We start from the raw sequence: 26,989 nt of genomic DNA on the forward strand, positions 1-26,989 counted from the left end.
CAGCTACCAGGATGAACCCCAGGCTCGTGCTGGTATTGACTGCATCACTGGGTCTACATTTTAAAGTAAGTGAAGTAATACTTCAGACCTTTGTATTCTATTTCCAATTAGCTGGAAGAGGCGTAAACCCGGCTACTTAGTAAGCATCACCAGACAGGTGACCTGTTCTTTACTCTGACCTTTTAATTCATCTTCATGGGTGGGTTTGGCTCAAAGCATTCATTATTCCTGGGCTGCCAAATTCAAAGAAAAGATGGGGTTAGAATAGTTAGAATACAAGGCGTTTGTTCCTGTTGTGCTGGAATTCCTTTGCTCTTGCCTGAGGCTCTACTGCAGAGGTCTTGGGAGTTAACGCTTCTATGCCATTTTGCCTGAAACATTTTGTTATTACATTTCTCTCCTGTCAGTGGGAATTAGAGGAACCTGAAATGTTGTCCCTGTCTAAATAAAGAGCTAAAAGTAATTCTGTGTTTTGTGATGCTCAAAGCATCTCTTTCTGTCTGTGTGGTATGAAAAATGTGAGGTAGTGAAGAAAATAAACTGGCACCCAGAACAGAGACCTTTTATTGAACTCTCTGTGAAACCTACTTGAGGAGAAGGATCTAGTTCATAGATGTGACAAAAGAGGCAAAGTAAATGGCCACCATGGGAAAATGGTGTTGGTACAACCAACCAACCAATCTAAAAAGTATACAGGAAGGAAACAAGGCAAAACAGGAGATAGGTGTTTTCTGTTTGTTTTGTTGGTTTGTGTGTGTGGGTGTGTCATAACAGGTTATGTTTATATTAGAGGAAAGTGTTCTGTGTTATATGGCCCACAAGCCCTCTCCCTTTGCTGTCCCCATACAGAGACCTCTTGGACCATGCAGTAGCTCCTTTCTGTCATGTGCTCTGAAGTGCAGTTCTCCTTGGCAACCAAACATACATGTACTATGTTACTGAACACAGAAAGTACAGTAGTAATTATTCATTAAATCATTTGGCACAATATGTTTTAATTTTATTGTTGGAAGAGATATGATGTAACATTTTTCTATTGTACACATATCTACAGCAAACGTTATTTTCTAGGCTTTTATAATTCTGTTAAAAAGTAGTATTAGATGAGGATCTCCACAGCTTTTAAATTTTATGCCAAACTTTTCCTCTCTAAACAAAAGTATTTTCATTCTCATGATGATAAATTCCACTTGTGATCAGTTATATTTGTACAAACACTTTTGAAACACAAAACAAAATGCTGAAGGAATGACATTCCCAGTGTAGAGTCCAAAATAGAATAAATAATACATAATTAAAAAATCTGTCATAATTAAAAAAAAAAAAAAAAAGGAATCACATTTCATTAAAACAGCATTTCACTCAACTTTTCTGTGATTTTAGAGAGTGTCTTTTCTCACCGTAGACCTGGCAGTGATCATATATCGCTTGTTCTGTTACCATCCTTTCAGTTAAAAACTGAAGCATCTTCAGGAGTGTCACGGGGAATTTTAAATGACATAGCAGCAAATGGCATTGGGTTCTGATGCTAGCAAAGAAAGCATGCGTGGTAATTAGAGTGGTTGGAGTGGCGCCTGAACATGATGTGGCAACTGCAGTATTCAAACCAAGGAGGGACCTCAGTGGGGAATTTTTTGGACAACGTAACACAGGATGCTGCTCATGTCTTCTGTTGTAGTCAATTTTGTACGCTTGAAACAAATGTATTACAGTTAACCAAGAGCCGGGGACTGGAATACTCTGAGCTGAGTATGGTTCCTTCCTTTGTCTGGAGCTCACACAATATGCTGTACATTTTATAAGAAAGTGATTTTCTTTCCGTCTCTTGAAAAAAAAATCAACATCAGGTTTCATTAACAATGTCCTTTCCCCTTAATAAATATGTGTATATATGATTGCTTTATGCAATAAATCAAGTGTGGAGCCGACATGGGAAAACTCCCAGATCTTCATTCTTCTGTCCTACAAGGCTCTTGGAAATTGTCATCATTGCTTGTTTTAACTCCAAAATTGCAAATGCCCTGACAAAATATGGATAGAAATTGCTTTGCTAGTGCATACTGAGACCATTCTCATTACCTGAAATGAACTCTCAGCCACCTCTGTGAGGCACGAGGGGTCAGTGGGGATGCAGGCCCTACAGAAGAAGCTTCTTTAGAAAATGTTGTTACCTTTTGCAGATCAGCTGGGAGACCCATCTAAAAGATCTTCATGGCTAAAAGTCACAGTGTAGAAGACTTATTTAGTACAGTGGGAAGCAAGTGAGTAGAAGCAGACATCAGTATTTTCTTTCTAGATAGCCAGTGTTGAAACCTGTCATTTCTTTTCTTTTGCTTTTTCCAACCAGCACTTTTGTCACTGCAGTAATAATGAGCTCATCCCAAAGCTTTATAAGAACAAATGAATGTCACCGATACTTTCAGTTTCACAATAAGCAGGGGAGCTGCCAGTCTACTCTCAAATCTGCTTCAGTTTTCTTCTATATTCCACAAAAGTTTTTCTAAAAGTTGTTCTTAGTTTTCATGAAAACTGAAACAAAAAAGTTGTTAATAATTCAGTCTCATTATCCCATCCAGTTAGACTCTGGAAGAAGGATATAAGGAAGAGTGTGCCAAACTCTGTGGACTGTTGGTATTCCAAAGCAATTAAAGCAGTTAGTGCCTAATTAAGTACTAATTTATGAATTGTGCTGTCTTGCGGGTGATAGAAATCTGGCTCAGGCTGGAAAACAAGATTTTAGCTATTACACATGAAAGCATCTACTGCTTTAATACATATAAAACTTACTTTGTTTCATATGAGTCGAGTGCACTGTACAACTGGATTAAATTCCCCTCCTGTTTGGCTGATGTCCTCTTACAGTTTCAAGTGTTTCCCTAACATTCATTTTCCTGTATCCTCAGATGTCACAGAACAGGCTGGAAGACAAGCTGTCTGGCAGCCAGTTTCACACATTTCCTTCAAATGGTAAACTGAACTGTTTTCTGCAGTAGCAGAGTTGAGAACCTATTGATGCTCACAGTATCTTTATTCCTTTTATACAGAATAATGGAAATTTTAGCTAGAGCTGAAAAGCCAGGAACCAGCAGCAACTCTTTGAGCCAGGCTTTTGAGGGAGGGCCTTCCGAGCTTCCTTGTATACTACAGCAAACACAAACATCTTTCTTTTCCTTGTAGTAAACGCTCATATCTTGAATCGCAAGGAGAAATAATGCTAGATTTTGGGGACTTGATCTTCCCACAGACCTGGCAGTTATCTCTGATGTAGCCCTTGGGAATGTTCAAATTGCCACAGCTGATTTGTGTTCTTGTTACATACGGACAAAAACAAGTCCTTCTCATCTTCACTCTTCACTGCTTCTATGCATTTGCCAGAAAGGACATGGACAATCATTCCGTTCTAAAATATGAGAGGAGAAGGGGAAGAAAGAACAAATGAAAAAATAAGAGATTTCCAGTAAAAACTAGGCAATGTTTCTGATTTTTTAATGTATAATAGGTAATCGGTAATGACATTGTTCAAAAATATGTTAGTATTGCTCTAAACATGATCACTAGGTTTAGCTTTGAGCCCAAGGCATTGTGAGAACACAGCTTCTTTGGAAGCTGACAGGATTCACAAATGCAGAACTCTCTAAATCTCTTTCCCGCCACTGTTTTGTTTTTCTATGGGTAAATATCATCAGCATCAACTAATAGTATTAGAGACCACAAAATTTGAAAAGGACCAGTCTTTCTCTTAGGAATCAAAACAAATTACAGCAGGTATTATACCTGAGGATTGCAGCATCCCTACAGCTACACTGACTTCTGTTTTCTCAGGCTGTCCTCAAGCATGACATTTTTCAATCTTGTGAGGAGTTCTTATTCTGATGGATGAAGTCTAAGTAATACTGAGCTGTTTTTATAAGAGTTTTGTCCTCCTACAACACAGGAGGATTTTTAACATTTCCATGGGGCTCTTATTTGGAAGAACTTGGGATTCACAGTGCCTTCCCCCATCTAAAAGAAGTGGGCAAAGATTTATCCTGCTCTTACGTTCACAACCTACCTTCTGATTGTATTCCTATAAAGCCATTAAGTTAAACAGTTAAAATAAGGGTATGTGAATGTAGGTAGGATTTTGGTAATTTGTGTTTTCAAACCAGATTTATTTTGCACAGGCAGTGTAAACGGATGAGCTGCCTCCTAAATTTCCTGGATGAAAATAGTACAGCAGTGAAAATTGCCCTTCAGCTATATCATCCCTCCCTGCACTCGAATCATGTCAGTTACCCAATGTTACACAGTTACAGCTACACAGTTGCCATGTGCAGTATCCCCTTGCAGCAGTCAGTACCGACCTCCTGGACGTCCCAGTGCTGCTCACTGTTATCTGTTTCCTTTGTGCAGTTTTGGGGGATAACCTTCCCGTGTCTGACATCAAGGCAAAACAGTGGAACAGACCCAAGACGGATTTCCTTCATGCTGTTATATTCAAAGTGCTGGAAAAAAGGAGGGTTTATTTGAACAGTGATGGAATGGCAACCCAGTTCATTTTAAATGTTCACTCCAACATTAATTTTCCCACTCCTGTTAGATGCCACCCAAACATGAATGAAGGAGAATCAACAAGGCAATCTCCCCCAGAATAATTTTGGCATAGCTGAGACTGAGACTATTTTTCTGAGGAAAGACTTTGTGGACTGTGATTACATACAAAGTAAACCCATTCTACAAGAAATCTTTCTACCTTAATAAATTTGAACAGAAGGGTTTTTCTGAAGTGTCTGTACACATTACAGTTCAAAATGTGCCTGCAGCTCACCCTGAGCTCACTGTGAGCAGTGAAACTTCATTGGGACTTGGAGTAAATATCTGCAGTCAGTCTGTACTGGTTTGGCTTCTCTCAGTGCAAGGACTTGCTAGTCTAATGCCACCTGGACAGTCTAAACAGATTTCCCTCCTGTTCTTTAGGCAGTGTTTTGGTCACTAGAATGTGGGAAAACCCACCTCTATTCCAAAATTGATGCACACCTTTTATGCCTAGGCATTCTTTTGTCCAAGTTCCACAAAATAATTACTACAACTACATGAAACAATGCGTGCTGGAACAAAGTGTGGGGATCTGGTCTCAGGCATGGAATACTGCCATTTCTGAAATGATGCTCAGCTGCAGAAAGGTGTGGAACATTGCCTTAGCACACACCTAATTTTGAACACATTATTTTCAAGCACGTCAACCCAAATGTTTACATGAATATCTTCTGAACAGTTCTCTAAGTCCAATGCAGTGCTTCTTTATGTGAAATCTACAGTACCTGGGTGAGGCTGTTACTGCAAGGAGAGAGTTTGATAGAGCCATCTGCCAAAGCCCTTCCAGGTCTGTAATCTGCACAGAAGCCAGCACCAGTATTGTAAAGCTGTAAATAAAGATTTTTACTGAAATAAAGCACAGATATCAAGAAAATATCCTTCAGCTAGCTTTTTTTTATGATTACATTCCCTTATCATATATGATTTTGCATGTAATTCAGGCAGCATTTTTTTTCTTTCGGACTATATCTTACATGTTAATCTTGCAAAGTGATCTGATAACAAAGGAGAGTCTCACCAAAGGTTACCTGATAAGCTTTAAGTTAGAGATACCCACTTCTGGTTTTAACTATTATGATGCTTAAAAGAAGTCTGTCAAAACTACTTTTTTACTAATGGAAAATTGCCCTTCGACCTGCCATGGTATTTGGCAAAAATACAGATATTCCAGAGGGAAAAAACATTTCCTGTGATCCACAGTTAGTTATGCTTTTCTCAAGCAAGCCTTGATAATAAGGAACAGACAAAACAGTAGAAGGATGTAGTAAAATTTGTCTACAGATATCAGTGTGTGATTTAATAAGTAGACCTGTTGCCTTGTCGAGGGGAAATCCTGTCCATAGAGGTTCTTGGAATAAATCCATATTTTAATGATTTTTAAAAGATTAGCATCACATCCTGTACACAATCTGCAAAGGAACTGCTATCTCTATCACCTCTGTCTATGGGGGAAATGCAGGACTGGGGAAATGCTTCTTTTCCTTCATACACGTGGATCGGCATAGAGGAATCCCAGATACTGTTGCAGTTGCCATCTGAATGGAGCAACACAGTTCTTTTCTGTTTTTTTTAATGATACCTAAAGAATCTAAGTTTAGGATCCTCTGATCTGTGACACCAAACTGTAAAGGGTGAGCTCATCTCTTGGCTGGTGTTCAAGGTTCATGTGAGAATTTGGACTGGCTGTTCTCTTTAGTCCTTTTGCTTCTTCTTCCATTCTTCTGCAAGCTTTTCAAAGTGGGATTAGCCTCTCACCGCACAGATATTGAGTACTGAGTACTAACTAGCATATCCAAGTGACACTGGGGTCTTCAACGGAAAAATCCTTTTTCCTGTACATTTTCTCTTACCTTGCCAGATAATCTTGGTGTGTCTTCAGGCTGGGAGAGCTCAGGGTACACATTTGTTATAAACCACTGGAAACTTCTACAGCCCAGTCTCTTCTGTAGCTGAAGACGCTCACTGCAGTCTGGTTTCTCTGCCTTCATGGAGAAAGCACAGGGCAAAAAAGGATATTGCTCTGTTTGCTAGAAATGAAAATGACTGTGTAGCAGTTATTTCTACCACTTCTTCTATCCTGCATGATACGTATCTCTCAAGATTAGGCAAAAGTGGAGCACCAGCTGTACTCTTTCTCCAGCTTTGTGTTTCAGAAGTAGCACATGCTGTGAAAACAGGTATTTCTTTTAAAATTGTTGTTATCCTGCAAGATACATCAGACTTCATCATCTTTTTAATTAGAAATCTCTGGGCCAAGTTTGATACTTTTTGCACTGAAATCAGGGATATTAAGATTGCATTCAGTACAGAATTTACCCCAAAATTTAAAAAAAAAAAGTGTCAGTCCTCTGTTATCAGAGAATTTAAGAGTAGAATTTGGTGTAACATGAAACTAATCAAATAATTGTCTGGCGATTGCTAAATTGAGTTGGTAAATGTGTTTTGTGACTGTAAAGGCATAACAACTTTCCAGATTTATGTATTTTCTTAAGTTGCATACACGCAATCCTAGTAGTAACTTTGTTCTGAAAAAAGACAGCTACTGTCAACCCTTGCTGCAGCTACGGGCATCGTCACTGCGAGGGACTGAGGGTCTGAGTGTCTGAGGGTATTTAGACCTGAAGATGACAAACAGGATTCCAAAAACCTCCTAAGCAGGTAAGTGTCTAAACTGTAGATATGAAAGCACACAAAACACTTTTCTAAATCTCTCGGCACCTGAATACTACAATAAGTCCTGCCACCTTTAAGAGTCTTTCTCCTCTTTCTTGCCAGCAGTAGATTTCCCTTTTCACAATTTTACATTTGGGAAATGTAATTTGAGATTGCAGGACAGCAGTGGGATTCCTATATCAGAAATTAGAATTGTTAACGTAAGAAAAGAATTGCTTGTAATCCTTAGCTCAGCCACTTCTCAGCAGCCTTAAGGAAGTAAAAATGCCTTTGCCCACACGCTTGAAAATCAGCGACAAACAAAAGGCCTTGGAGATGAAGAGAGAAGCATCAGTTTTTAAAGGTGTGTATCAATCATGCCAGCCCATGTAAGCTGCACCAGCAAATCTCAACAGTTGCAATATGCTAAGGAGAACCTCATCATTTAATGTCAGCCCTACATTCAATAAGCAAAACAACAAAGTTCAGCAATTCAGCACCTCACAAACCTGCCACCAAGAGGTTTCCTTGTAACAGGAACTAGAGGAATATAGAAGGAAACAGAGGAATAAAATGCTTCCTCTAAAAAGAGGTGTTTCTCCAGAGGCTGCTTTAGCTGAAGAAAGTGGTGACAGATAATCTCATTTTGTTATGCTAGTTACAGTGTGCATTTGATGCTGAATAAGTAGTGTAGATAATCTAGAGACATTCATTAGCCCTGTGAACCAATCTGAAAGGAAACTACTTGTAAATAAATGAAACACACACAGAAAAAAAAGAGAAAAAGAGACAGTGGCTGAAACCATGGAGAGCTGCAGAGAGCCTTATTCATCTGTATTAATGCTCACACCACAGGCAACCTGTGCAAGATGTAATTTTAACCATAAAATGGGAAGACTTATAAAGCTTCCTAAATGGGGCTCATTTTTTATTTCCAGTGTTGGGCAGTTCTGTTCCAAGGCTCACAGTGGCCCATAGTTGGCTCTGCTCAGCCTTGCCGTGCATCAGTCCCTCAGAGCTCTCTGCAGCCCTGGCAGCAGAGTAGCAGTAATGTCACTGCTTGCTTGTGTCTTAAACAGCATCTTGCTGAACTGACAGACTGATGGTATTGACTATGAAGGAAAGGAATGGAGAAAAAGGCCTTTTATGTTCTGGTACTCTGAACATCGAGATCATACCATTGGTCATTTGAAGGAGCATCTTACTTAGGAGTGCTAAAAGTACCCTGGCTAGAATAAACTCTAAGGCAAAAGGTTATGGTGTTCATAGGTAGTAAATGAAATCATTGGTGGCTGTAGTTTTTAGCTCAGAAAATTGCTTCTGAGTTGGCAAGAATGGCTTTCAGGAAATAATTAAATGATAAACATCATCTTAAAAGACCTGGCTTACCATCCTCCTTTCTGTTACATGGCTTTAAGCCTTGTGGATCAGGTGATGAAACTCTGGACAGTGGAGTTAAAACTACTGCACAGACATAGAGGGAGAAGCCTTTTTAAAAAGTGAAAACAGAATTAAAAATTGAATGTGTGTCTCAGGCTCAAGCATGAGCACAGGAGCCAGACTGGAGGGTTAGACCCACTGGTGGAGCCTTAGGAAGTCACACTAGTTGGCAGGAGAAGAGTCCCACTGGCACGTGGCTTTTTTCCTCTCCCCACTGTGATGCAGCCACTGCTGGATCTGCAGCAAAGACATGAAGGGCTGCAATGCAGAGTGAAACTGAATGGGAAACTTCCTGGGATACACTGCATGGCACTGACCCATGCTGTGCCCAGGTGTTTTCAGGGAATCTTCTCCTGAAAAGCATGGCATTGCTCAATGAACTTGAGACACTTTTTAAAAATTATTATTCCGAACTGCTCATAAGTTTGTCCATTGCCTTGTAGACGAGGATATCAGTACCAGAAAAGGTTTGGGAGTCATTTTCCATTCCGGAAAACTGCTGCAACAGTAACAGCTTTACTGCCATAGCTCCTAATACAGCATCCAGCAGTTTGTGATACAAGGCATATGCAGTCCCCTGATTGACCATGATCTGCAGTGGATCACACAGTGGCTTAAAAGCAAGCATGGCCTTTCTGTCGTTGTTAGGTGGTATGCAGTTGGTATGTGGTTCAAGTGTGGCTGCATGCCAGGCTACCGGGAACCCAAATCTGAGGAGGCTGCACTGCTGGCTCTGTGATGCTTCTAATGATAAAGTAACTTGAAAAAATACTAATGGTGAGATCTAACTTCCTCAGTTACAGACAATTGCTTCTGTCAGCTTGGGAAGAAATCAACTTTTCTCAGTCACTGGAGCACTCAGATGTATTATCTTAGAGTAGGACCACAGTTTGCCACATGCCAGTGAATATTACTTGAATCACATACTAGATGCCTTCAGCAATGAAGAATGAATCCTTCAAAAAGATCTTTCAAGCACACAGTGCAGCTAGGCTACACTTCCGATGACTGTTATCAAATATGCTGTCATTGGCGGAAAACCAAACCACAACTTGCTGGGCAGCCTGAAGAAGGAGTCATTTGGAGACAGAATTATACTCCTAAGATATTTGGCAACTTCAGCAAAAAACTCAGGCTTCTCTTTTCCCTGATCTAAAGGCTCTTCCACCAGCAGGTTTTATAAAAATGAAAAACTCTACCTGGTGCCAAGCCTACTGAATGTTTGACTGTACACAGACACCCACACCCATCCCACTGCCATCACCTACCGCAACACACAGTCCTTCCCTCAGAAACAGACCACTGCAGATGTCTTTACCTTGCTGATTAGGAAAGCCACTGTGTCATTCTTGTAGAAGTTCTCTTTGAAAGAACCCAGCCAAGTCTCTGCTATTCGGATTTTGTTCCTCACAATGGCCTCTTCATAGGAGAAAGCATGGGGAATATGATTTCGATAGACGTGCCCAACACGGGAGCATGGAATGATTTCTACAGAGCCACCACAGAGCCAGGTCTGAAAAACAGGTGAAGGTGCAAAAAGAGATTATCTTCTATGTAGCTAGTAAAGCACAGTGGCTTTACAGACCAGTAATAGTGAGAATGCAAAGCCAGAGTCACTCATTGAGTTAAAGCTTACTCTGGGCAGTGGCTGAATGTTAATTGTCAAAATTTCTAAAGCATCTGAATAGAAGAAGCTCCTTTACTATAGATTCCCCTCAGGACATCCTAGTCTGTGTATTCCTGGAAACAGAAAGAACATGATGTGCTTCTTCATACACTGCTCCCCACAGACATGGAGACACAGAGAAGATACTGTGCAAGACAGACCTTTGATTTGATGCTGTGTAACCATTTATATGCTTTTATGTTTTCCTGTACACAGACAGTGCTGTGTAGTGAAGAGACTTGTGGGCATGCCTTCTTTTGCCTTGGACTTTAAAGACTCTATGCTTTGTGTCTGCAATTTTTTGTTGCTTTTATATCTCTTCATATTCAGCAAAAGCTAATGCACATAATACAACATAAACAATTTGATATTTAAAGTAGATGACAAAGAAATAAAAGCAATTTTTCATTTGGTGCATGCCAAAATAGAAGAGGCAGCTCTCAGAAGGTAGCTGAACCAGTGACTCTGACCTCGGGCAAACAGTGATAGTGAAACTTCCTTCTCCTGACATAATGCTCCTAACTCACAGCATCTGCATATTCTTGTACAGTCCTGACAGATCACAGAGCATGAGGTAGAATTCTGAAAGTATAGTGATATTTGCCATACGTCAAGGAGTTCTACACTTCATTGCTTTTGTAAATCACTTCTTGCCTTTTCATTCAGATCCCTTCAAAACCCAGTAGTTACCAGCACTTGATGTTTTAATTAAGGTTCTTACCCTTATAGACAGCTCTAGATTTTCTGCTCCCCACATGGTCATGTCAGAATCATAAGCTCCAATGTTTTGGAAGTAATGTCGATCCATGGCAACTACTGCACCAGCTACTGCAGGACTCCTGTATAGATAGTAGTTTGGAAGTGAACAACTGTTTTGGACAGAGAATTATAGGAAGGATGAAAACCCCACCATTTCTGTGGAGGAGATAATATCAAAAATTATCAAATATTAGTCCTTATAATCTCATATTAACTGATTATCAAAGAACAACTGGAATTGAATTCTAGGATTTACCTAGGGAAGAGAGCCAAGCTCTGAACTGTTGAATCAGGCTCAGAACAGTAAGAAGTGTAAAGTATAAATACATTCAAAACTACAGATAGACATAATGATTAAGACTTTTAACTCTACATAGTCTATCATTTGCTTTCCCAACAAACCTCAATACCTTGTCTGGTCAAGTTGTAGAGAAGTTGCTTCTAGCTGTGTGTAAGATATTTGTCATGTTAAAAGCAGAACTGCAATCTACTTAGAATGAATGTTAAACCCCAAACAATCTTAATCTAAGCCAAAAAGCCATCCCCTTCAAAAAACATCAACCAAGCAAATGCAAGTAACCATGTCTTTTTTTTACTAGCTGGAAGAGTGCCCAAATTGTTCTGTTGAGGTGAGTGGAGGCATATTGGCTTATGAACTGTTACCTGATAGGGCTGGTGGGAGACTGTCGTACCTTCTCTTCATGCTCTGGCACTGGTTCCCAGTGAAAATCTAGTTTCCAATCAAAAACACCTCGATGCAGGCTCACAGAGTGATAGTACTGAAAAGTCTTCCAGTCTATGACATCTATGATAGGGGAGACGACACTGTTTCTGAAAAAGACAATATAATTTCTTCTTAAAGCTGAATAATGATTTCACTACTGTGTTAGTGAACAGTGGACCTCCTTGATGACCCTGTAAAGCACCAAGCACTCCTCTGGATGTTGAGTGCCCTCATTTTCCCTCCTGATAGAGCTCAGATGCTTCATGCATGGTAATACTGAGCCTGAAGTAATGATTCTGAAGATCAATAATTTATGGGTAACCTATACATTGCACTGTCATTCTAAAACTATTCAGGATTTTGCTATGTTTTCACCATCGGAATTCTTATAAAGCAGTTTCACAGAGGTTTCCACATTTGACGTTATGGATGCAGAATTTATACTGAAAGATGATTTTGGTCTCATACGCTTTACCATCCTTTCATTTTTCTCTAAATGTTCCACACACTTCATGAGTTTGTCACTTCAGGCCAACGAAATATGCAATTTCACTTATTTTGTTCTGCTTGGTTTTTTTTTGAATTAACTTCTCTATCACTGGTTTTGTGAAACATTTTCTTTTTGTGTAGTCTTCTACTACATCCTCAATGTGCTTTCACCGTCTCTGTGAGAAATTGACTTTTAAGAGGCACTGTGCTGTGAGCAGCAATCCTTCAATTGATTTCTACCTCAGGTTAAATTTGGGTTAATTAGAGATGAGGTATTAGACATGTCCCCATAGTAGACTTGTCGTGACTTTTCACAGTGTGCATTATCCTGGAATGTACTGGCAATTTGGAAAAGCCATCAGTATGCCTTGTTTCCAGGTCAGTGATGTATCACATTTGGAAATTTTCAGAGTACAAATACAGTGGTGGTAGGGACTGCAGGAAAAAAATATAGTGAAGAACAACGGTATCCATTTCTGCTCCTTTACACAGAAAGTATAGCTCCTGGTCTTAGTGTAAGGGCTTGCCTAGAAGGTATTCTATAGGAAATGTCATTAACATTTAGAATCATAGAATCATAGAATCATAGAATCGTAGAATGGCCTGTGTTGAAAAGAACCACAATGATCATTGACTTTCAACCCCCTGCTATGTGCAGGGTCACCAACCACCAGACCAGGCTGCCCAGAGCCACATCCAGCCTGGCCTTGAATGCCTCCAGGGATGGGGCATCCACTACTTCCTAGGGCAACCTGTTCCAGTGTGTCACCACCCTCTGTGTGATGAACTTCCTCCTAATATCTAACCTAAGCATCCCCTGTCTCAGTTTAAAACCATTCCCCTCGTCCTACCACTATCCACCCTTGTAAACAGATTTACTAGGGATTAAGATATAAAAAAACCATACTGTAGTCAATGGAGGAAAGTCACCTCAGACATCTTCAGTGCAGTGAGCCATTCTTTTCATTTCTTTCCAATGGCAGAGACCAGAAAGCTGAGGAAGATGGCAGCTCTTGGTGATGGTCATGTAGTCCTAACATATCTGCCCTACCTTTACAATCTCTATTGTAATGTTTTTTTCTGTGACAGGATTGGGGAAGCTCAATATTCTCTTTTATCACAGTTGCCATTTACTGTAGATAATTTTAGAACCCCACAGAGAAAAAGAGATTACTGATCTTCAGTGAATTGTGTGAAAATGTACTATGCAGACAATAGCATCAAAATGATTCAGTTATTTCATTGTTTCCTAATAAGAGCAAACTGCCCTATGATGAGCTAAAGGCAGAAGGCTTTAAAACAGAGAAGTATCATATCTCTCCATTCAGGTATAAAACCAGCCTTTGTAATATATTATAATAGGTGCTCTTGGAAACAGGCACTGTGTTTATAAATAAAACAATTTTATGGTCACCTTTAGGCAACATTTGTAGGCAGTGATTTGCTGCCTTTCTTCTGCAGGACTCAAATAAATGATCCTAAAAATAATAAAGCTGATATCCTCCCTCGATTCTCTTGATGAAAGCATGGTGGTACAGTTTTGTAGCCAGGATAGGAGCAACATCCTCAAACTCAAGCTGACAGGAGTTAGCTTTATAATGGAAAACGGTATTTAACCTTTACTCACTAACAGTACAAGAAGGAAACTGACTTCTTCTAAAAGTTACTGAAAGGTAGTGCTCTGGTGGACTTACACAAGCAGGTGTTTTTTAATTTGACATGCTGGGAAAAATCCAGCTAGCAGATTAAATGGGTGTTATAAGACTAAACTTCAAAAAGTGAAAAATCACTATAACTGTAATTTCTACATCCTGCTGCATTCTCCACTGTAGACATCACTGACAACTGTCAGGTTAGCAGAGCACCTGGAGGTGGATACTTCCCACCTGTTCAGTGCTACCTGCTGAAATGCATGCGATCGCTGCTTGTGTCTCCATTCTCATCTAGAAAGGAACTGATGATTCTGGGTTCTTTTATTTCAAAGTTTCAGGGTCAGAAGGGGAAGACCAGGGGGGCATGCCTGGGTGGAAGCCAGGGGAGGCAGAGTAGGCTGAACCATTCAAAAAACCCTGGTCATGAAGGTCAGACCAGCGTGGATACTCAAAGTTATGCTTAGATATATTCTGGATCAGACAATCCAGACATTTCAAATGAGTTGCCATTTTCATATCCAGCCAATTTAAACCTGTTCTTCTTTGTGGATCTGCCTTAAATTTGTTACCGCTATAAAACTCCAGACTCCAAAGACAATCCTAGCATCAGTGCAGTTGCTCGTATAAATAGCCACTGCAGTACTAGTTGCATTTTACTTTGCTTGTTAGTGAGCATGACAATTCCATGTTATTTAAGAAAAATACCTGCACTGATGTCATGGTTCTGATGGTTAGGAGAACAGGCAATAACCCGAACTAAATACAAATTATGATACAGAAAATTACAATTTTTAAGTCAGCTGAGGAAAAAAAACTCACTGGATGAGCCATATTCTAACCTGGCTAAATTAAAAAATCAAACAGAACAAAATAAATATCTTTTACCACAAAATTACACATATAAATTGATTACTATGTTTTAAAGCTATTACTCCAGTAGTTTTTTCAGCATGCCATGATAAAGCTTTCTCAAGAGAGTGTTTCTAAGTATAATGCTAAATCCTTTCCTAGTATAAACTACTGTAGCTCTGTTGAAACCAATAAAGCCACACCTCCTTAGAACTTAAATATTGAGGGTGTCTTTGTGATCTGAAATAGAGGAATCCAGTAACTTTTGTGAAAACCGGACACTTTCAGTTTAATCTTAATCAAGCAGTGCTTTGCATAACGTTTGGTAACAAGGCTTTGTATAGAAAAGCCTTTTTTATATATTTTCTGCATATTCAGTGATGGTTCTTTGTGTGGATCTAAATGCAAATTTGCAGCAGAAGGTAATTGAAAGCTGGGAGATGTTCTTAGCTATTCTTCTTGTTTTTAACTGAATAACTGGCAGACAGTCAGCAGCTTTTCGGTGCTTTGAAGCGAAAAACATACTGGCAAACTCCAGCTAATTTCACTCTGTGGAATTCAAGGAAAGGAAAAAAACAGGAAACTCAAATATAACCAGCAGCAAGGCAAGAACCATTTGACTGTGGTGGTACTGATTTGCAAATATTTCAAATGCTTGGAACACACAGGATCTACAAAAGGTCACAATTCCATCAAAAGAGCAACCCGAGCAACAACTATTTCCTAGTTTGGGATTTCTCAACAGAATACAATTGTGAATGAAATATCTTCTCATGACCCTTGCAGTCAGCATGGACAGTGTGTTCTTTTCTATTTTTAGAGTAACACGTGAAGAGGAAGAGTTAATTAACATTTTTGTTTTGAAGTTGTAGACATGATATTTTGAAAGTGCTGTTCAGTGATTTTTCTTAATTTTTGCTAGGAAAGGAAAGATTTTAATCTGATTGAATCATACCTAAATCCTCCTTTCTTCTACTTTTGGCAAAACTGATTGCTTTTGGCTTTAGATTCAAGTTTCTTTACCTCATCTTCTTCAAAATAGGTCGCCTGCTGATTCTGATCAGCACTGTGAAAGATTGTAAGGAGATAGCACATCTTCAGATAACACGCCATGTAAGTGAAATTAGTGTTATTGATGAACAGAGGCTATAAAAAGATCAGGCCTAAAGCGAATTGATGGTTGGACTAAATGATCTTAGAGGTCTTTACCAGCCTCGGTGATTCTACGATTCTATGAATTCCCAGGGACCAGGCTGCTGTACGTGATGTTGGTTTTCAAAACCAAGAAAAATAGCATGGAAATGCATGCTGAAATTCATGATGGGGTTGTGTGTCCTCTGGCTGGACAAATTCATACTTCTCTGAGCCGGTGAGATGGTTGAAAACAGATGACTTATGTGTTTGATAGCTTGAAAAGCTGAGAGATGGTCCACAGAAAAAACAGAGGGCTGGATGAAAAAAGATGAAGGAATTGTTCATTGCAAAATATTTTCCATCTCCCTAGTGTAGTGCCATAAAACCAGCTCCACTCAGTAATTTTTTGAGCAATACAACTCTATTTCTGTGTCTACAAACAGAGGCTCTGCTTGAGTCCAAGGCTAATGAAGTATCTCTCCATTGCTGTGTTCATTTCTTATTCTGTTTAACATAATTTCATTAAAAATTAGTGACCTAGAATCAGGAGCCAAGTGAAGACACTTTGAATTTTAGAAACCAGAAAGGCTTTTTTTGATATTGCAGGCTTCAGTTTCCTAGCAGTATTTGAGCTGTGCTGTAGTCAGCGCACCAGCACAGAGGCAAATAGCTATTGCAGTGAGGAGCAGGGGAAAGGTCCTGAGGACAAGCCAACCCTCTGCAAGCCATCGCTCTCTGACAATGTTATGGCACTTATGCTTTTTCTAGAGGTGGAATTCCTTTTTGAGAATGTAATCAAGGCTTATTTTGTTTCTGTGCAATATTGCCAGGAACCACAATTTGAACTTGTATTTTTTTTTTGTGTCACCCTTCTGCAAGAAAGGAGCCATGCGCTTTGGCACGATGGTCACTGTTTTTAGGTTAAAGCAGCAACCTTTTCAAGGCTTCAGGCACAAATGAGCATATGCTCCCCTCTGCCTTTCAGTGCCTCTGGACTAAATACAGTATAGCAGTTGTATCCTGCAGTCTTCTGGAAAAGGCACAACCCAAAAAGATGATTGTAATAATTGCACAGCTGCATTACTATGCACCATGCTACTCACCTGGAATTAGGCTGGAATATAAACAGTTGTCAAGTGAAATGATCTGTGGGGTGTCTCATCTAGTTTTTTAATGCTGTTCAGGTGGCTTTGGTATTCATCCTTGAATAATCACATGTCAAGGAATGCTTTGCAAATCACTGAACCATTCTTGAGGTGGTGCACTAAGCTGATGCACAGCATCCCAGTCAATTTGTTTGGTATGGTTCAAAGAACTGGTCCCAGCCAAGGTGCCCATAAATGCACATGTACTGACTTTGGAAAGGCTTAATACTTTTGGGGTTAATGAATAAAAACACCACGCTGGGAAATGAAATGCGATCACACAGAGCAGTCAAATATTTGAGAAATCTGTCTGTTCCTGTAAAATTGGGTAACATTTCTCATGTTTGCCTTGTCTGTCACAGGTTAATCAGAACTGGGGATATCTCCCTTTCCGTGAATATGTTCAACTCAGAGTGAGTTCTCTGTTCATGTAAAGATCTCTGCATTGCTAAGGTCATAATAACAGTGGTAGATCTGCTCAGGAGTGTAGAAAATTGGGCTTGATCAGTTTTCAAAGTTAAAATCTCTCTCTCAGCTCCTTTAAACTTCTGCAGAGGACTGATCTTTGGAAAGGCTGCATTTTTCCTTGCCAGCTGAAAATTCACTTGCTTTACGTGATTGAGTGTTTTCCCATCCATGCAAAAGCGTGTGGATAGCAGCTTGACTGGTGCAGTCAGAGGAAGAATGAGGGGTATTCCACTAGTTACTCTAAGCTATTTTGTCACTGTGTTTTCCTCATTTGGGCTGTCTTAGGCAGTGGATATTATTGAATTTAACAGCTCCTCAACTGCTCAATGAAACCAATTTGATGAATGATCTCCATGCAAGAATTACAAGCAATTTAGGAAAAATAATAAATTGACTTTCTTAATGTCCTTGAGGAATTCAAGGACTGCAAAAAAGAGCTCTGCTGTAATTAAAGGTTAGGCACAAGCACCAACCTAGACTTATAACACTCTGAAAATACAAATCTGTATCTTCCTGCGTGAGTTTAGCTAGAACTGTCTAAGCTGTGTGGAAAATCTGTTTTTCTGTGGAACAGAAATGGTACAGCTGACATTGGTTTGTAACCCAGCAGCTCAGGAAGCCAAAGTGGTTAAGGTAATCATCCCTTTTTATCTTCAGCTTCATAACTAAGACATCTAAAAAGTAAAAATAATGGATTGCAATCTTTTTAATTCAGACCACTGGGAAGCCTTGTCATAGCACTAACGAGGGCTGGATGAAAAATGCCAGTTTAGTGATATCGGGTATGAAGCGAGGTTATCAGCTGCATGCCCTATGCTGTTTCCCACATACCATGGTAATGCATGTGGTGTGAAAGCAGAACATTAAAGCAATGTGACCTGCACAAAGGAAACAACCAAGCAAGGATAAAAATAAATAAATAAATAAACCAAAATCTTTCCACGGGCATCTCTTCCAGCAGGAATTAGCACATTCAGGGAGCTGAGAAGTCATGAAGATATTGGGGTTGGACACGATGATCTTTAAGGCTCCCTTCCAACGCAAACCATTGTATGATTCTGTGGTTCTGTATTTACCGGTTGCTGGACAGCCTTGCCAGGAGTGGCTCCAGCCAGCCCTTCTGACACTCGCAGTGTGAATCCATGAAGACGAGCACATCTCCAGTTGCCCGTGCAGCTCCTAGCATCCGACCTCGGATGACTCCAAGCCTCTTGTTGCTCCGGATCAGCTTCACGCCATCCAGCTTCGAGATGTATTCACTCAGGGCTGACTTCAGGGGCCCTGTCATAAACAGAACGGTCATTTTAGCTTTGATTCAAGTTCTTACTAGAAAGCAACAGGTAGCGGGAGATGTTGCTTGCTTGCCAGTAAAATGTTCTGGGAGTGTTTGTTTTACATGGCCGTGCAGGCCAAGTTCCAAATATTCCCACAGCAGTGTAATGTCAAAGAGCAGTAGAGACTAATGGAAACTGAGATTCACTAGGTGTGAAGCTGTTCCTATGAGAAACTTAATATCCCCCTCTCCTGTTTTCACCGAAAGGTAGATGTTCTCATCCTCTCATAAAAGACACAGATCAGCATGAGATACAGGTGTTTGGCTTTCCCAAGGACTTGGGATTATTTTAGCAATGTGGAGTTTTCCACTCCTCACTTCATCCAAAGTCCATGTCTGGAAATTATTATGCCAGATCTGGTCCAGTGGGAAGATTTGCATACTGTGATCTTATTTTACAGCAAGAAAGCTCAGAGTAATTGAAAGTGATGGGGAAGAAAAGAAACATATTTCAAAGTTGAAAGGCTAAGTTGAATTCTAGAGATGGAAGATTGAAACCTGGCAGCCAGCTCAAGGCTCTCTCCCTGAGGGTCCCATTTGCCTTTCATTCTCTTCTTACAATACTTGGAGGTGGACAGTCTACTCCTTGCAGCTTTGGAAAGCAGAGATCATACAGAGAAATGGGATTACCTTGCTGGCTCAGGTCATCTACTAGGATGATATCCTTGAGGGAGGTCTTTGGGGCTGTGTTAATAATGCTGTGCACTGTTCTCAGCAGAGTAGACCAGGCTTCATCATGGAAACAGATGATGACACTAGCAGTAGGCAGGCTGGGGTCATATTCTTGCTGTAGGCACCTGTATGGGATCAAATGAGGGAGACACTAGAAACACTGGTACAGCTGGCTACTTTTCTCAGACCAGAGTTGCAAGCTACATCTACATTTTCAAGGATGTAAAGCAGTTTAAGATCTCAGCTCAGGAAGCCAAGGAAATATTAAGGTGTCTAAGACTGGAACACAACGTGAAAATTTGAGAATGACATTACAAAAATTAAAGTTAAAAATATGAATATGAATGTTTTGCTGTATTCTGTTGGTTGGTTGTTTTTCTTTCCCTTCTGTTCTGGCTGCAGCAGAAACAAAGAGCTCAAATACAGAAGACAAAGAAAGAGGAATTGAAAAGACAAGTAAAGCAAAGGAGAAAGGGTGATACAACAGATCAAAGCCAACCTCCGCCCCTTCCATATTTTCTCATGTAACACAAAAAAGAGCAAACTGAAATGCAATAATACCTTTAAGACTAACAAGAAAAAATAACTCATCAATGTAACTGCGGACTGCCTGACCCAGATTACAGAGAATGAAGCCATCCCTGTACAGCAAAGAAACAGACCCTGACTTAGGTAAAGAAAACTAATACATATACATTTAAGAAAGTTAACGCATATTCCCTACAAAGTCTGCACACTTTGCTTTTTCTGATGAAAATGCATCACTGATGAAAGAGGCTCCCAAATAGGTAGATTATCCCCACGACCATTTCTGCTGTTTCCTTTACAACTCCAAGTACTCCTACAATCTACTGCAAGAAGCCTGGCTGTGTGGACATGGTGTGACATTTCTGGAGAGGTTACAGAGTGCCAGAGTGGTCCCATGGCTCCCCAGATTGCCATGGGACCAAGATGTCTCCCATGACATTAAAACAACAGTCATCAAAATGGCAGTGAATGGAATGGTTCTTCGACATCTCAAGCATTTAAATATCAAAAACATTTCTGTTCATCGTCGTAGAAACTCCATATATAAAAACCCTGTAGATCCTTATCAAACTATTTGATAAACGTAAGTAAAGAAACTAAAAATCTATATTCACCACAAAAGCTGTTTTTCAATCTGCCCATCTTAGTTCAAAAGGCGAAGGACACACCGTGCAGGCAGCAGGGTATTCATTTTCCAGAAAAAGCTCTCAAATGCCAGTATATCTGTTTTGCTTACATTCAAAAATGCATTTAAAAGCTTTTTAATTCCCAAGTAGCACTCATATAGTTTTCCAATTTGTTTAGCAGCAAGAACTTCTTGAAGGAATGACAGAATTATGTAAAAATATTTACACCTAACTTGGTATGTCATCTTTGTTCCAAGGCCGCTTAGAGATCCAGCTCTGTATCTGCTGTCAGTTCATGAAAGCCATTTATTTGGTTTTTATCTGCTCCATTGCTCTTTTAGCATTTTCATACTGCCTAGCAAATCACAGATTTTACAGTGGTTATTAAGCAATTAGTTGCTCAGCTAATTCAACTGTAGCAGAAGCTCGTGTCAGGGATATGATTTGAATATTGCTGTTTATTACTGTTTTACTTAATGCTTCAGTTCATGCACTGGACCCTATCGTGTTAGACAATACCTGATACAAACCTGCTTATCATTCATTGGAATCCACAGTCTGAATGATTTAATAGCGAGTAAAAATACATGAATATTATAGTTATGCTTCTGTAATAACAGTGTTTCTCAGAATTGTATGTGGGAGATTTTTGGTATTCTTCACTAGTACAGAGAAAAGGATGCTCTTGTGACTGGATGGTATCTGTATTTTTAGGCAGAATAATCTATTGATAATGAAGGAAAGTGAAGATCTAATGCAGTCCTTTTACTACCAGGCAGCTTCTAACCAGGAATACTCAGTACAGTTATACCCACCTATACTTTCCACCATAACACTGCAAGGCTTCGTTGCTAGTATTGTGATTATAGCGAGAAAATAAAATAAGACTCTTGCGGAATCTTAATTGGAAGAGAATTGAAAATGACTGTACTTGAATATGTGGCTTAGGTGGTGAGTATTTAGTTGCCATGGAGATTGGAAAAGGCTTGCTATGTAGATATCTAGTCTTCAGAAAAATGAGAAAGGGTGCTGGTATGCAGAATTGCCTTCCCTGTAATTTGGAGCAGTTTCAGGCTGTCTATCATAAATCAACATTTCAAAAAGTCAGGGCTGTGACTGATACAAGGCACAGTGATTTAATCCAATTTGTGAAAAATAAGGAATTGTCACATGCAGATAGGAGCTGGAGAGCAGTTCTGAGGGGGCAAAGGCTCTGCTCTGCCAGCAGCAATTCCCACTCACCTGCAGGAAAACATCTCATTGAGATTCAGTTCCCAGCAGCACTCAAGTGGAACTGTGCTTTTGTAATGAAACTTAAATTTCATTTAGATACTTGTGTGTCTGCATTTGCCTGGATAAATACAGCTTGATGCTCAAGCTCAGGAGAGGAAAACTGACATTTTTCACACAGAATATGGTTACTCACAGTAAATTGGGAAAACAAGGCGTCTGATTCATCCATTGAATAATCAATTTATCCATTAGATATCCATTGGATAAATCAGAAGGATCAGTTGGAGTGCTGGAACAGATACAGATTTATGCATCTACTTTCTGAGAAGTAGCATAAAACATTCACCTGGAAAGGCATGCAAAGAGATGTAGGGTATGTTAGAAACTGGGGTCTGGGCAGAGAGGTCTGAAGTATCACATTCCAGGTGAAGAATTTGGTCCAGGGCTATCAAAGTAAAGCACAGGCAGCAGGCTCTGCTTTGCTTCCACTGGAGCTCTGTCATTTCTTATAAAAAGAAACTGCAGTTCTGCAGCTCCAATGCAAAACATAACAGGAACAGCAGCTACATGTATCTTACAGCATTTACCTTACATCTCACACTCTGTTTTAAATGTGAAAAGGAAGTATGTAAATATGAAGTCTGGTCAGCCTTATTTTACAGCAGTTCTTCACAATTGGCAGGCATAGCTTTGAGTCTGAAGAATTTGTCATTTGAAGTGAAATGAGAGAGACTGAGTCCATGCAGGTGACTTACTGAAATTTCTGTAACTGGTTGGTTTCTCTCTAATAAACAACAATAGACATTATTACAAGCAACAGGCTTCAACAGAACAACATAATAGACGTTCTGATTCATTACTGCTTCATTCTCATGTTACATCAGTATAAAATGTGACTGACACAGCTGTGAGCTAGGCCCACAGAGTGAATCATGTTTAAAAAATATCATTTTGGTTGCATGTTGGTCCATAAAGGACAGGGCTGGCTTAGAGATAGACCCCCTCTGCAGGTTTATGATCTGGATTTAGACCTGAACTACTGAGAAGCTTCAGATGTTCAGATCTGTGGTTTCAATCCGGGCTTCTATGAGCTGTGTTGTTGATAGGTCCATACGTTTTCACTAGGCAGACAGGAAAACCCATCCAAGAACTCTGAGACCATGGCCTAAATCCCACGTGAGATTAGTATTAGCTAAAACCACCTCTTGTCAGATGGCCCTTCAGCAGCCAAAACTGTTTTTTGGCTCACATCACCAGCAGTAAAAGAAAGTCATCATTCCTCCTTTGAATACTACATAGTTCAAAGAACTGCCACTGAAGCATGGCAAAAAATAACTTACATGATACTAGTGTATCATTATTCAACGGAAATACCCACATTAACACTGAATCTAGTCAGCAAATGTAGAAAACACACCATCTTTCGTTTTTCTTCCTTTAAGATTGTTCCCTGAAATTGGAGCCACCAGCTGCCTTTATACATGGGAAATGACCACTAGAAAAAAATAAACTTAAAATGTTTTCTGGCATATCTTAAAATGTTTTTGGCATATCTTCTACTGTATCCTATGGGAAAGCTGCAGTAGCTTTTGTTACAGGAGGCAAGAAATGAAGATAGCCACCTGCACCCTATTCCTTCTCTAGTGGGCAGGGGAGCAGAGACGGTTCTCTGTTTTAAGCAAGTGAGATGAACTGTTTCTCATGGGCTGTAGAAATAAATGGCACTCAAGTCTGTAGGCTTCAGCCACAGTACATTGGGCTTCAGATGAAACACATTGGGCTTCAAATGCAACGTGTTGAATTTCAAATGCAACAGATAGGATTTCAGATGTAATACATCTATGGTGTGGCTTCACAGTGCTGTTGTCAAGCGTGGTCATACACACTGGCCTGCAGTTCCCTTTTTCCCAGGAGCTGCCTTTCACAGTCCAAGAATCACAGAATGGCTGAGCTTGGAAACCACCCCTGGGTCCAAGTTCCAACCCCTACTCCAGCAGAGACATCCAGAGCGGGGTGCCCAGGCCCACATCCAGATTGCTTTTGGAGATGTCCAAGGAGGAGACCTACAGCCTCTAGGCAGCCTGTGCCAGTGCTCAGTCAGTTGATGTCCACATGGAGCCTCCTCTGTTCCAGTTTGTGCCCTTTGCCTCATCTTGTCAATGGGCAACACTGAGAAGAGCTCAGTTCTGTTCTCTTTGCACCCCCCCTTCAGGCATTTGTACACACAGAGAAGATCCCCGTGAGCCTTCTCTTCCCCAGTCCCAGGTGTCTTGGCCTCCCCTCATAGTAGAGCTGCTTTCATCACCTTATTGGCCCTGTGTTGGACTCTTTCCAGTATGTCCACAACACTCTTGTACTGAGGGGCGCAGATCTGGAGCGACCCCATCAGCGGCCTCAGCAGCGCTGAGCGCAGGGAAAGGACCGCCTCTCCCTCCGGGACGGCCGGAACGCAGCCGCCCCCGGCACCTGCAGCGGCGGCAGTCCCCGCGGCCGCCAGCAGGGGGCGCTGCAGCCCGCATTCCGCCGGGCGGTGCTGCCACCACCGCTGCGCGGGGGTGCGGGGACCGGAACGACGGGGACACGAATAACGGGCACCCAAATAACGGCGAACATCCGCCGCCAGGAGGGCTGGGTCGCTATGCCTTCCCCTACAGAGAGGGAAACCCGCGGGGATCTCTCCCGGCCCCTGCAGCGCCTGCCTGCGGCTCGGGGTCCGCGGCCGGGCCGGGGGGCGCGGAGCGGTGCGGAGGGGTGCGGCGGTGCCGGCGCTGCAGGAGGGAGGCAGGGATCGCAGCTAGCCCTGAGGAGATGGGGTTGTGTTTCCAGTGGGAAACCAACGTGAACAAAAGCGTTACCCCATACCGAAGGAGGTGGTTTGATTAGGAAGATGAAGGCGATGGGGAAGGACGGAAGTTTTCTCCCGGGGTGAAATAGGCTGCGTTACTTACAACGGGTGTCGTACCTCAGGCAGCTCCCTGCGCAGAGAGATCCGCTCGCTGAGCGCTTCGTTAAAGCCATGGGTTTCCAAGCCGAGCGGCCGCTCCCCCGTTGCAGCCCCGTTGCCGTCCCCCAGAGGCAGGGACAGGAGCTGGGACTCGGGGTCTCCCTCCTTTGCCTCCGGCCGCCTGCTTTGCTGCTTCACCACTCGATAGCCTTTCCTGGCCTTACTGTGGTTCCTTCGACCCGTGGGGGACACGACGGCCGCGATCAACTCATCCTCCCGCAGGGAGATGAACGGTGACAGCCCGTCCATGGGATAGTACTGCTGGCTCTCCTCCTGGGTCTCCAGCATCTCCTGGGTCTCGGCAAAGTCCACCTGGTGCCCTTCCCGAGGGTTGAATTCCACAGGCTGGAAAGTCCCGTCCTTGCTCCGGTTGCTGGCTGGTGGATTCAGCATTGTAACCATCAGCAGCAAAAAGCCCAGCATCAGCAACAGCAACAGAAACTGCAGCTTGCGTGATCCATATCTACATTTCTTCTTCAAGAACATACTGTTGGTGACAAAATGATACAGATTGTCATGTTAAACATCACTTGGATCTCGCTCAGATTCCAGTCCTCGGGTTGCAGCAATGTGCTGGTTTTCACTATCTGCCAAGAGGATTTCTTGTTCCCCTCACATTTCACTGATGCCGTTTCATGCTTTCCTCTCTATTTACAGACAAAATAGAAAATGCATATTAATATTGCACTTACTGTGGTAAAATGCAGCATGGATCCAGTGAGACAGAGTAGGTCCGTTGTTATGGAGTCCCGGCTCAGTCAGCAAAGCAAATGAAAGGAATAGCTTAAGTTTTGAGTTTTTTCTTTTTAAATTCTAGGTAGAAACAAATCGCATTTCTAACAGTTTCCCTCCAGAGTATTTCCTGCTTCTTCAAAGTTTCCCACAGCTGTCTGGTTTCATGTGCCTTATCTCTGAGAGCAGATCTGACAGCTTTCCCCCATCTGAGGCTTCAAGTTCACTGTGATCAACAGATGAGAACTAGTCGATCCCTGCCTTTGCTTCACACATAGCTCCAGCACTCAGTCAGGAAGCACTTTGCCAGACATAATACAAAGCAATGTGTGCGTCTTTCTCCTGGTCCTAATGCCCTCACTGTTCTTATCCTATCAAATCAAAACTTTGCAAAAGCTGTCAGAGGTGAAATATAAGAAGCAAAACGCTGTGTTATAAAACAAGTCAGGGCACACCACGAATCACTCTGCTTCTGAATAACCTTATTAAGTTACGAATGCTCAGAGTGAGAAGCAAGAATTTTATAAACTGAATAAAAGATGAAGTGCACATGATTTATTTAGTGTTAGATTTATTCACATGGTAATGTGCTAGCTGGAGCATATGAGTATATTTCATCTGCAATAAATATTTACAGCTGCTAGGATTTTAACACTGACATAAGGATGCCAAATTATCACCTGGCAGACTGAAGTTTCCTCATCCATAAATTTGGTGTTGCACAGGGAGCAGCACTTCAAGTTTTCAATACTCCAGGAATAACACGTAGAAAGCTTGGGCTGGAACAGCTCCTGACACTGAAAGAGAACAACTTCTGTGATTAAATGGGGAGCTCAGCCTCTGAAGTCTGTTTGCTAATATTGCTGGCAAGTGTGTTAGTGGGCACTGACTGTGGTGTTTTTTGCTGCAAGATGGGTGATTGTCCAATGGGAAAAGGAGGGAGACAGTCCACATGCTTCAACATCACGTGCCTCTTGGTCTGGCAGAGATCAAATATGGAAGTAACTCAGGTGTTACCAACCCTTTTGACACTGGAGATGTGGGAAGTGATTTTTTTTTGCCTATCTTGTAGTATTTGTTTATCAAAAAGCTCCAGCTCTGGGAGGCTTCTGACATCTGGGGAATTTTCACATTCACCTTTTGTTAAAAAAGGAAATCTCTAGATGTTATAGGTAAAAGAAAAACTTGAAGACATGAATGCAGTATATTCGAAGGAAGCCAGGAATTCATTTTCTTTCCTTCTTCTGCATTACCTCCTTACAACCTCCTTGCTTCTGTAAGTTCAATCTATGGTTTCCTGGTAAATGG

General features: G+C 41.1%; 1 protein-coding gene across 3 annotated transcripts; it reads right to left on the minus strand.

Moving 5' to 3' along the window:
- Positions 1 to 975: 975 nt before the first annotated feature.
- Positions 976 to 26,533, minus strand: GALNT15 (polypeptide N-acetylgalactosaminyltransferase 15). Of its 3 annotated transcripts, none has more exons than XM_042888773.1 (11): positions 26,362 to 26,533; positions 24,894 to 25,436; positions 19,517 to 19,683; positions 18,630 to 18,834; positions 11,756 to 11,923; positions 11,055 to 11,172; positions 9,986 to 10,180; positions 6,426 to 6,602; positions 5,301 to 5,402; positions 4,344 to 4,484; positions 976 to 3,400 (listed from the first exon to the last, which is right to left on the minus strand). In XM_042888773.1, the coding sequence occupies exons 1-11, from the start codon at positions 26,382 to 26,384 to the stop codon at positions 3,254 to 3,256; spliced, it is 1,986 nt and encodes a 661-aa protein (XP_042744707.1). In that variant the 5' UTR covers positions 26,385 to 26,533; the 3' UTR covers positions 976 to 3,253. The 3 variants fall into 3 exon arrangements, with proteins under 3 accessions (XP_042744707.1, XP_042744709.1, XP_042744708.1); XM_042888775.1 differs by having other exon boundaries at positions 6,426 to 6,557; positions 26,362 to 26,532; XM_042888774.1 differs by lacking the exon at positions 26,362 to 26,533 and adding an exon at positions 25,642 to 26,041.
- Between the last annotated feature and the right edge of the window lie 456 nt (positions 26,534 to 26,989).

Source organism: Lagopus leucura, unplaced genomic scaffold (assembly GCF_019238085.1).
Source record: "Lagopus leucura isolate 7727_CA_CO unplaced genomic scaffold, USGS_WTPT01 Super-Scaffold_100157, whole genome shotgun sequence".
NCBI lineage: Eukaryota > Metazoa > Chordata > Aves > Galliformes > Phasianidae > Lagopus > Lagopus leucura.

Bases quoted from the DNA above. Each gene is read 5' to 3' on its own strand.
- GALNT15 (XM_042888773.1), bottom strand. From the start codon at position 26,384: ATGAGGAAACTTCAGTCTGCCAG. The intron at 25,437-26,361 runs GTGATAATTTGG...TGTCACCAACAG, and splicing joins AGGAAACTTCAGTCTGCCAG to TATGTTCTTGAAGAAGAAAT. The intron at 10,181-11,054 runs GTAAGAACCTTA...CCTGTTTTTCAG, and splicing joins ATCTAGAGCTGTCTATAAGG to ACCTGGCTCTGTGGTGGCTC.